Consider the following 11,772-nt stretch of genomic DNA (forward strand, 5'->3'; position numbering starts at 1 on the left):
TTGAAACATAAACGTAAAACTTTAACTCTAGTTTTAAAGCCCACTTTGAATCATTAATCACAGTTTAAATTCCAGATTTGAAGCCATAACACTAAAGATCAAATGTGAAACCCTGACCCTGTATGTATGATTGCTGCCTATTAAAAGTGTGCTTGCATTTCAATGCTCCCAAGTATATAGCAGTTTAAAATTTCACGGCAATGGGGAAGATTTAATTGGGTGAGGTGACAAACCATTATCAGCAGTGTCAGGTGACACAGGTAGTGATGATTACGATAATTAATATGCCCCTAGTGTGTTTGTGTGTGTGTGTGTGTGTGTGTGTGTGTGTGTGTGTGTGTGTGTGTGTGTGTGTGTGTGTGTGTGAATGACAGGCGTTAGCTTGGTCTGTTATGAAGTTTGCAGCTAAGTTTTATGAAGTTCAGCCTATTGTGTCAGTCAACTCTGACACATTCAATATGGCAGACGTGCTGACATATCTCAGCGAGCGGGCCAGAGCAAGTCCAAAGGCCGGAAGTCTTAAGGCATACAGCGCCAACGCTACCAAATGACGACGTTCAGAATAAAGTTTTCTAGCAACACTGTGAATAAATGTTAAATTTTTTTTAGGTTAGAATTTTACGTAAAAAATACATTCAAATTTGATATAACTGAATCAAATAATATTTAAGTGCAATGTTGGCCTTTTTGATAAAAGTCTTAACTTAATACACAATTAATTTGAAATGTATTGACAACACGTACTGTTTGATGGGATGGTAGCCTGGCAACAACAAGGACTAAAAGATATTGAGTGATTTAATAGCACTTCGTCGAGAAACATATAAATTTTTTATCTAATAACTCACCTTTTATGACGACTAATATAGTCATCTGATGTGTCGCAGCTTTGTAATGGTAACTAGGTAATTTTGACAAGTTTGTCATCTTTTTTCTGTAAAAGCTTGGCATCTCAATGGGGTAAAAATCTAACAGTTCTATTTTTAGTAATTGATCCGAGCGTAATGTGATATTTAACAGTCAGTACAGTTTACTTAACGGATTCGCTGATTCGTAATTTCTAAGAATGAATTCATTTTTAAAATAAAAGTTTGTGTTAAAAAGCACGGCATGACATGTTTCTAAAACCAGGATTTTGTTCAGACTCTTTAGGAAAAAGTGTCTACCTTGCCAATAATGTTCATTAATTGAAATCACTCCTACCTCACATAGTTATGAGTACTGTATAATCGAAAATTTCTATTGTTTGCTTGTTTTTCTTAAGAACATTCAAAACATTTTGCCCCAGTTTTACACACTGTGAGAATCAATTGATTCCACACCAATAATTTAAAGTGCTTCACCAAATTACTATACCACCATGATGTGATGAATTTGCCAAGACACTCTGAAACTGAGCTAAAATCTTGTTAACATGCAGGACATGTACATTCTGTATTTTTCCCCCTTGCAAATTGCAACAAGAGTGACGAAGAGATGTCAAATCAGTCTACTGGAAGAGATATACTGGAAACAACACACCAGCAAGTTTTATCTTCATCCAGTGACTTTTAATTTTGCTTGACAGGCAAAATGTCAGACGCACAGAGTTCTGGGACCCCCCAAAAAAGTGAACTGAGTGACATTGACAAACTAAGGCGAACCAGGGAGTCTCAAGTCTATACTGCTACCAAAGAAACCCTTTTCGCACAGGAGACCTCACACAGTAAAACACATGCCCTGGTAAGTAAAAATTTTATTGAATACAGTTTAACCCTAGTTGGTTCAAAATTTTGACCCGGTCCTCAACCCTATCCTCTGAGTATTAATAACCCAGCAATGCTGCTCTGAATTAGCTGTCTTACCCAATTTGAGTAACTTGAAACCCTGCAGTTTTGAATATAAATGACACTCTATAAAACCTGTTCATGCTTAACAAAGGATTTTATGTGTTGTGTTTTTCTGATGTAATAATGTATTATTTGCCTTTATTTAAAACATCCAACATGAAAAATGTGTTGCATTTTGAAGGGATATAATAGATACATGATATTTTGATTCATTTAAATGAGTAACATGTTGTTAAGTCTGACACACACATAAATGGTTCTTCTGTCACTTAGCCTTAAAACTGAACTATTTAGTCAAGATATCACTGTCTAAAGAGAGAAATACAAATTATATCCTCAAATGTGCTTCCCATCCACCCATCATTTAGTCACTTGATTGGGTCTCTGGGGTGAATTCATCTCTTCCCGTGTACGTCCTGCAAGACCACAGTCAGCTGGTGTTTCTCTACGCCGGAGCTCACGTTGCGATCCTTTATAATCACACCACCAACTCACAGCACCTACTCCAGGTAATAAAAAACAAAATGGATTTGTGTAACAACGACACACACAAAAACTCAAATTGACTTGATATTTTTTAGGGTCACTGTTCCCCAATTTCATGTATGTGCGTCAGTGAAGACCGCCGCTGGATCGCAACAGCGGACCAGAGCGAGAAAAGCACCGTCATACTGTGGGATTCATACTCTGGGTAGTTCTATTCTACAAACCTACAACATACTGTACTACTATAAGGATATTCAGTTGCATTTAACATATTTAAACTTACTTAACCAAGTTCGTCTCCACTGTAGTTGCCGCTAGGCCGTTACATTTTGGCACATCTGCAAATCACCATCTACATTGTAAAGAAAAGTCTGTTTGCAATTTTTTTGTCCTTGCGAGAAATGCAATTTTAAGTGCTAGTGGTATCGGTACTCAGTATCAGTGAGTACACAAAGGGTGAATACTTATACACGAATACACTCATATCAGTATGCTAAAGAAGTAGTATGAAATACATTTCTAATATGAAACAATATGCTTGTAACATTTCAGCATTCCAGTGCACACGTTGTTCGACTGCCATCCCAACGGGGGGGTTACTGCCATCGGATTTTCGGGGGATGCCAAACAGCTGGTGACACTCGGGAAGGAGAAAATTCAAGTGAGTAAAAACTGTTGCTCTCTATCTCTTCTGGCAGACTGACCCTATCTCCTGCTGTCGCCTCCACCCTCTTGACACTGGGAAAATGGTGCTGAACTTTCAAGTCGAGTCAAGATTGTTTGTACAGTATTTGTATTTGTATTGTTGAACCACTGAAGTCTCAAAGGGCTTCACAGGTGAAAAATATGTCATACAGAACATCAAAAATACACATCAGCATCCCCTGAACAAAGTTCCCAAAAGGAGAAGGAAAAACTCAAAACTCCCATCTAGAGAAAATAAGAAACCTTCAGAAGGAAGGAGACCTTCCAGGCTTAACAGGTTGCACTGGATGCTGAGTACTAAAAATAACACATTGTGCCATATTAGGCAGGAGGTGTCCAGTATAAAGATGCCTTGACAGCAGGCAAGGCCGTGGGGTAATATCCTCCTCACAGTCTGGCCTTGTGAGTCCATCCTAACAAAAGCGCCACAGAGGAGGTGGTCCATCTCAAAACCCGCAATGGTCGATCAGTCCAGGGCCGCATGACAGTGTTCAAATCATCTCTCACGATCTAACTTTCTTTAATTCAGCAGTTATTAGTATTAAGTTACTGGTAATATATATGTATATATATATTGTTTACACTCAGTGATCATAGTGTTGTTTCCCACAGTGTGTGTGTATCTGGGATTGGACCAATGACTCCAATGAACCGCTGTGGCTCACAGAGCTCAGCCCAGAATATGGATATCAAGTAAGTTTGATTGAAGTTCATCATCACTATGCACAATGTTTTGTATTTAGGCAAATAAAACATGCTCCAGTATTGACTTGTTTTCCAGTATCACATCATTTTCAACCCAAACAATAGCACTCAGTTGCTGAGCAACAGTGAAAGCCAAGTATTGTTTTATAGCACGGTGAGTAATGGCATGTTTGAACCACACACTTGTAAAAACAAAAAAAACAAACAAAAAAAAAAAAACCATCGAAAGGACTATGGCAGCTCCAAACCTCAAATGTCACGATTGTTCCAGTGTCCAATTAACGGTTACTCTTTATTTTTTTTATACCAGGCACGAGGATACTTGCAATTTGTTCCACTAAAGGTTATTAAGGTAACTGTTTGCACTGTGATGCTTTTTGTTATTTTATTTTTTCACATCCATTATTTTTCCCCTATTTTTACACATTAAAACATGTTTTACATGTAAATATTTATACTTAATTATTTTTAACTTTTTAATGAATTTTATATGCATTTGTAGTCATACTTTATATTTATTCGGGCTATCAAAATTAATAAATTAATAGACAACTAATTGATTATCTAATCAAATTATCAAATTAATCAGCAACCATTGTTTAGAACCATCGTTTAACTTCTAATTATCGAAAGCCTCAAATGTCAGCCTCTCAAGAGTTATTTTTACTGATTCGTCGTCTTGTGTCAGTTTTTTTTTTATTATCTTTTGCCTTTAATTAAAATTTTGAAATGTCTTTTAACTTGGACATTTTTTAAGATTTGTGAGTAAGTTCCAGACTACACTTTTACATTTTTTTTCTATTCAGAATATTCATATTTCTTGTATATTAATTTATGCATAAAAAAATCTATTCTACTTCTATTTCAATTTTCAATATACTATGGAAGACCCGTAGGTCAACGAATACTGTTTGAATAATTGTTCCTATGTATTTTTTTCTGTACTAAAACTACATACAGTACGAGACATAATGTCATTTTATTTCACATGGTAATTGTGATGTCTTTTTTGTGTGTGTGTGTGTTTCATGTTGTCAGCTGGGCGATGCAGCCACCTTGGAATTGAACGCGTCTCTCTTTCCCAACTCTACGCCCAAGTTCTGCGAAATCCCCAAATTGGCCGGCGGGCCCCTAAGTCCATCCGTGTTCCACTGGCGAGAACTCAGAATCTTAACGCCGTCGAGAGCAGGCATCATCATGATCTGGGAGCTCAAGCCAGACCTGGACTCCAACCAAAGGCTGAGTCGAGACCATGTGAAGATCATCTCTCTGCAGGACCATCCAATCACAGTGCTAGCTGTGACAGACAAGTATGAGCTCAGCTTTTTTATTTTTGTACTGTTATCCCACCTCTTTTTTGTCCTGCTAAAACTTCCAGATTTCTTAACCAATTCAAACAGCTCCAACTTCAAAAAGCTCAGCTAAATCGTGCCGTGTTTAAAAGTATTATTCACATTCAACTGTTCACATATTTCAATATTTTATCATCTTCATGAAAAATTTTAGCAATGAATGAAGACATTTTACAACTTTACCTTTTCACATTTCTTCATCAATTCATTCAGAACACATTGAAAACTATTTTTCTCTTCACTATTACATTATTCCAAATTTGCGCACTAAAATTCCCTAGATCCATCAAGATTTGGAATCTTCATCGATCACAAATGATAGAAATTGTATTCTTTAGTTTTATTTGTTTTTTTTACTTGACAGCTGCATTGTGACGGGAGACATGCGAGGCCACGTCAACTTTTATGATGAAAGCATGCTGCTCCTGACGTGGTTCACTCAGTTGAACCTGGACCCCATTGTCTCCATTTCCTTTTCGAAAGAGTTTGAAAGAGAATATCTGGAAGACGGCACCTTAGATACCAAGCCATTACTTGGCAGGTAAATAGCCTCTGTCACCTATCAAAGAAGCTAATACACAATGCAAAAAAAGAAGCATGTGATATCATCTAATCTTTTTTTTTACAGGTAAATTAATTTCATTTTACATTTCTCTGTGATTGAACACGTGCGCTGCTCTCAATTCAAATAATCGCGTTTTTCGTCTCTAATTACACAAGAAAGAAACTCTCATGTAATATTTTATCATAGGTATTTTTTTATACTGATAATTTTGTGTCATCTCATCTTTCATTGCATTTCTCATTACAAGTAATCTGATCGCGTAGTTGATTTTTCATTTGATGCAATCTCATCTCTAGTTTTTATCTCATTTTGCATGTAATTTTATCTCTTCAATGCAAACATTTACTTATAAAGTTATCTTTTTCACATAAAATTTTTATTTTCCCTCATCTAAGATTTTTTTCACATCTCTTTTTAAATATAATCCTGCTAGTAGTTTGTTTTCATCCCTTCTTTTCTCTGCATTCATTTCACATAAACATAATTCTACATGTTTTTTTTTAATCAGCCATCATTTGATGTCTCCCATAAACCCATATAAAACCATCCATTCCCGACCTTCTCGTCTTTATCCCATTTTCACCCCTAATCAAATTTTCCTTTCCTCATTTCACATTAAAAAAATTCTCTCAGATCAGTTTTAAAATCCTCTGTTTTCTTTTTCCTTATCCAAACTCTCCTTCATCATGTGAAATATCGTTTCTCACTATTTATTTGATTAAAACGGGTTAATGAAATATTACGTTTCTTTTTTTTTTTTTTTTTTTACCACACTTGCCACTTTTGTGACCTCAAAAGTAAACTCATGTAAGGTCATAACTTATGAAATTTGTCATACTGTGCAGGAGCTTTGTGGTGTCATCATCTACCTCCAAGGTTGTCCACGTGAACGTGGAAACGGGCACTTGTCGGGTCCTATTGCAGGAGAACTGCAAGCCTCTTCACGCCGTGGCCTGTCATCCCAAACAGTCAACTGTTGCCATGGGAAACCACAGCGGTATTTTAAAGATTTGGGACTACCGACGTAAGCAAATCGTCTGCAGGACTGTCTTGGAGAAAGAGAAAGAGATCCAGTGTGTCACCATTGACCCTCAAGGTGAGTATGAAAAGCCTTTAAGGTACTAGTAGACTGTTTGTCCTCACTAGTCAGAGAATTCAGCTAGTTGACGGAATAGAGTGTATTAGCAAAAAACTAAAAAATGATGATAGTCAAATAAAATAAAATTACACATGGCCATTTTGGTGCGACTAAGCAGGGTCGAAAATTTAGTGAGTGATACATGTCTACTGGTGCAGCTCAGTAGTGTACTAGAAACTTCAGAAGTTTACGTTTATACAGTATTATATTTTATCAGTGTAACCTCGTCGATTTACTATTGTGCTTTGTGATTTGTCAAACTAGTGAGGTGAGGAAAAACAGTTTACTAGTACATGGACCTTAAGGTCCAACAAGGATATCAAACAGTGCTCAAAAAGCTTTCAAGCGATAAGGCTTTAATTCTAAAATTTGGATTTGAATTGGACGCTGATACTTTTGTTCTTTGAGCAGGGCGCTACCTGGCGGTCGGTTTTGCGAGCGGAGCCGTTCACTTTCTGGATGCCAACACTTTACAAAGCGATCCTAAGGAATGTTTCGATTACCCTCCAGACAGCATCAGCCACATGAGCTTTTCGCATGACTCCAACTACCTTGCTACTGCAGTAAGTTGCCTTGCTTATGGGTATCTTGTCAATCTGGTGACCAAGGAAATTGTCTCTATTCCAATCTCCCATATTACATAACGATTTTATTTCTCATATAATCCATTTTTTATATAAGTGTAAGTATATTTACATTTACCATTTTGTCATGTCTCTATATCATCTCACATCTCATGCAATCTCATGTCAGTATTACAGTATATAAGCCATCATTCCAATTCTCACTCAGGTCATGTACTCTCATCCCTAATCTCATTTCTTCATTCATTGTTATTTCAGATAACCTTTTGTTTCAAATCAAGGCTGGGAAATGTAGTCAATAATTTACCTAAGTATTTAATATACAAGAGCTAAACTGAATTATTCCCAATCAGGATGTAGGGAAGGCTGTGACATTATTTCGCATGCAGCCGCCTCTGTGGATCTACTTGGGAAGGTACCGCTCTCACTACAAACCCATTACGGACCTCCTGTTTGGAGTGCACCAGGACAGCGCCAAGCCTAGACTGTTCACACTGGGCGTGGACCGCCTGCTGGTAAGAAGTTAATTTATGAAAGCTTGTAAATGAATGAAATAAATTCTATCAGCAAAATGCACATGTATTTGTTTGGTTATTTTACTAAATAACCTACCACAAGTGGCACCTGGTGTAGAACATGTAGCCCTCATGTCCTGGTATTAACAGGTGGAATACGATGTGGAGAGCAGTGATGTGGGCCAGGTGGTCATCCTGAGCACCAAGCGTCTTGAGCAGAGTGCAATTCCCAAATGTATGACCTGGTACCCGCCATTGAGCGCCGAGGAATTTCTCGTGGTCGCTTCGGACCAATACAAGATGAAGCTTTTCAACAGCACCTCCAAAACATGCAGGTAACAAACCTCACCAGGATATCTTTCTACAATGCAGGGACCATTAAAAAGGATTGTCTGAAGTAAATATGAAGAAATATTCGTTATTTTTATTTATAATTATAATAATATTTATAATTGCACGTAATTACACAAAAAATTTGTATGATAGCGTAAGATAGCATTTATATATATATATATATATATATATATATATATATATATATATATATATATATATATATATATATATATATATATATATAACATATTTGTACCTTGTTTAGTAGTGTGGTACAGTATGTTGTAAATGTTTTAACTAATTAATTGCAATATTTTCCATTATTAATTATTTAATAATTAATAATTGTGTGTGTGCGTGTGTGTGCGCGCTTGTGCGTGCGAGTGTGCATGTGTGTGTGTGTGTGTGTGTGTGTGAGAGAGAGAGATGGATAAAAAATGAATATGAGAATAAAAAATGGATATGTTGGAATAAAATAAATCAATGATGAATAGGATAGTACAAAGAGTTGTATAGACATAAAATAAAACAGTAAATTAATGGATTTTTTTCTTGATTTATTAAAATAATGTTTTATGTGACAAAAGATCAAATTTGCTTTTGTCTGATTGACTCCATCAGAAAGACCCTCCTGGGGCCAACATACGGAAGCCCCGTTAAGAAAATGAGAATTCTACCGACATCCAAAAACAACGAGATCGGCTCATATTATATGGCGTATGTCACAGAAGACAAGGTCAGTTCACTTAGCAAACATGCTGCACTGTTCATCATCCAAAACTGAGACCTGCTCATAATTCCTCCAGCTTGGCCTGCAGATCCTGCCTCTGGATGGCAACCCGTACAAGTCCCAAGCGGTGGTTTGCCACCCGACTGGCGTATCCACCTTTGCTTACTCACACGATGGATTGTTTGTATTTACTGCAGGCGGTCCTGACTGCACCGTCCTATCGTGGCAGATAAGCTACAGGTAACCTTTATGTGGAACTCCTACTACTCAGAACAGTTTCAAGAAAAATTGCAGGTTGCAGTCGAGAGACTGGATCAGTCACATAAAAGTACCGCAGTTGGCATTATTGGTTCATGGTTAAAACAGCTCTTTCCCACGTAATTACATCTTGTTACTACTTCTTAAAAGTACCTGGTAACCACACTATTAGTAACTGTATCAAAATGAGAAATGCCATACAGCATTCATGATTCAGCTTTCCTGTCTGGACTACATGTGCAAGTGTGCCTAATGTTGCAAACTGGTGACATGAGTGCTCAATATATAATTGTGAGCAAGTTTTGTGCACTTTCCGGTGAGCACAGTGCCCTGGAGGGAGCGGCAGCTTTAGGAGGAAAGGACTTGGAGCCATATTACACTCTTTTAGAGGGAGGCAGGAATGGGGAATTCTATCGGGTGAGTGTGGTTTTTTACTTGTGGGGGGGGGAACCAATAGTGCATCATGACTTGGAATATGATTTACATATACAACATTTGCCTTATCTGCTTGTGATGTTCTTTAACTCTAGGAAATTGAAGATTTCTTCTATTACTGCCAAATTCACAATCAAGGCCTGGACTCCATGGAAACGCGGCAGCTGTCCCCCAAAATCCCTCTGACCGAATTGCCTTCCCTTATGCGGGCTTTGGCCTTCTTCCCTACTGAAGAAGAGGTAAGCGATGCTAAGGTAAGGTGGATGCGTTCCATGACCTTTTCTGTGACTGACACTCCTGCCAACATGGCCTCCACGCCTTTTAGCCTGCTCTAGACTTGTCTTTTTGAGAAAAAAGTAGTTTAACCTTGAAATTAATGTACAACAGGAGTAAAGAAAAAAAAGAAATTCTGAAATGAGCAGATTTGACAAGTACTGCAAAAGGGGTGTTTTGAATGGCCTGGATACTATTATCTGACTGGATTCCATTGATTCAAGGCCCATTAAATCCAAGATCACTGTGGTGAACTTTCTGCTGTAGTAGAGGGATCTGGAATGTAACCCCATCATGAATTGTATTATTTTGAGCAGGTTGAAGATATGCTAAATGAGGTGAAGTTGGGCCAGTATGCAGAAACGGGAGAGTACATCACAGACATCAACCTGGAAGAGCTGATCAAACTCTACATCAACCATCGGCCCGCTTTTGGCATCTCGTCAGACGAGCTGACCACAGCCTTTGAGGTTCTCGGCGAGCCTGGCGGCGCCACAGGACAACGCATTCTGCACAGAGACCGGATGCTGGAGCTCCTGCAGGTCCGAGGTATGCGATATAAAATAGTGCAGTCCGGTTGTCTTGCCTCATGAACCATGGAGTTTGCTACCCACTAGCCTGCCCCTCTACCCAAAATAAAAAAATGTTATGGTCCTGCCTTACTTATTTACAATGAATGAATGAATTAGTTAGTAGTTCTAATGACAACCGCAATTCTACAAGTGGGTTCCCTTAACCGCAAAGCTGATTGTGATGAACTTTATGGGACTTAACAATAACTATCGCACTGCCTTGATGGGCAAATTCAGTGACATCTACTGCATCGTTCTCCTCAGAGGGCATGCGGCTGATTGCAGAAATTGCATCTGATCATGCTCCACCCTTTTTTTTAAGTTGATTGGCTGGTATGTTGGAACAGGGGAAGCCATGACAGAGGATGAGCTGGCAGAATGTTTCACTACACTGTTAGGGCTCTTTGAAGTGAAAGAAGAGGAAAGTGCTGAGGTTGACTTCTTTAAAACTGATAGTATGTACAAATATTACTACATACACTAACAATATTTATACTTTCACCCATAATGTTACTTTTGTTACATTTGTGGGTTTTTTTTGTTTTTTTTTAGACGTAAGCCAAGAATACACTCTGGAGAGCGTGATCCCGGAAAAGATAACCATGGAGATATTTACACATCAAATTTTGGGCCTTCCATCATCACCATCATCATTGCCATCACCATCGTTGACATTCAAGAAAGGACTAAAGGCATCAGACCAACAGCTTAATGACGACTGAACCGGAAATGCAAAGACACGTTGATATTGTCTATCTTTATTACACCCAAAAATGTTAAAAATTAAGTAAAATGTATGTATATGTATGTGATGTATTTTATGACATTTTACTGTATGACTGAGATCATATAATTTACCAACTTCATTGGGGGAAAAAATGAGAAATAGCATTGTTATCTTAACGTTCCCAAAGTGCAATAAATGGAAATAATATAGTCATCCAAAATCAGGTGTGTGTGCGTGTGTGTTACCAACATATAGTGGGGATGAGCACTATCCGCACAGATAAAAATTGTATATTTGGTATAAATTAAAAATGGTAAGAATTAATACACCACCCCATTTTTGCCCTTTGTGTCACTGCCCAAAATAATGTAAAAAATACATTTTAAGAGAGGGGTCCATTAGAACTCTAACGTTATAATAAATAAATAAAGACAAAAAAGCATAAGCGAAACCGTATCAAATTCAAGTGAGAATGAACGCATTTCAGTTATTTATGTTATTCCTCGTCCGGAGTCTCAAAGTGAGGGCGGGTGAGGATTTCACATGATCCTATCAGAAAAGG

At 37.7% G+C, this 11,772-nt stretch overlaps 1 protein-coding gene across 5 annotated transcripts; it reads left to right on the forward strand.

Annotated features, from left to right (window-relative positions):
• The first annotated feature begins 764 nt into the window (after positions 1-764).
• cfap251 (cilia and flagella associated protein 251) lies at positions 765-11,424 on the forward strand. Of its 5 annotated transcripts, none has more exons than XR_015865229.1 (21): positions 765-905; positions 1,568-1,722; positions 2,198-2,338; positions 2,411-2,520; positions 2,868-2,976; positions 3,633-3,713; positions 3,802-3,879; positions 4,036-4,077; positions 4,764-5,035; positions 5,442-5,618; positions 6,488-6,738; positions 7,192-7,343; positions 7,718-7,879; positions 8,030-8,214; positions 8,837-8,951; positions 9,022-9,185; positions 9,530-9,620; positions 9,734-9,877; positions 10,226-10,453; positions 10,831-10,938; positions 11,036-11,085. XR_015865229.1 is itself a non-coding variant. In XM_088411681.1 (21 exons), exons 2-21 carry the CDS (start codon positions 1,573-1,575, stop codon positions 11,203-11,205), a joined length of 2,937 nt encoding a protein of 978 aa, XP_088267807.1. In that variant the 5' UTR covers positions 765-905; positions 1,568-1,572; the 3' UTR covers positions 11,206-11,424. The 5 variants fall into 5 exon arrangements, 4 of the variants coding, with proteins under 4 accessions (XP_088267807.1, XP_088267827.1, XP_088267837.1 ...); XM_088411681.1 differs by having other exon boundaries at positions 10,226-10,460; positions 11,036-11,424; XM_088411701.1 differs by having other exon boundaries at positions 10,229-10,460; positions 11,036-11,424.
• The last annotated feature ends 348 nt before the right edge of the window (positions 11,425-11,772 follow it).

The sequence above is a fragment of the Hippichthys cyanospilos genome, chromosome 1 (assembly GCF_059441005.1).
Source record: "Hippichthys cyanospilos isolate Australia breed blue-spotted pipefish chromosome 1, RoL_Hcya_1.0, whole genome shotgun sequence".
Lineage (NCBI taxonomy): Eukaryota > Metazoa > Chordata > Actinopteri > Syngnathiformes > Syngnathidae > Hippichthys > Hippichthys cyanospilos.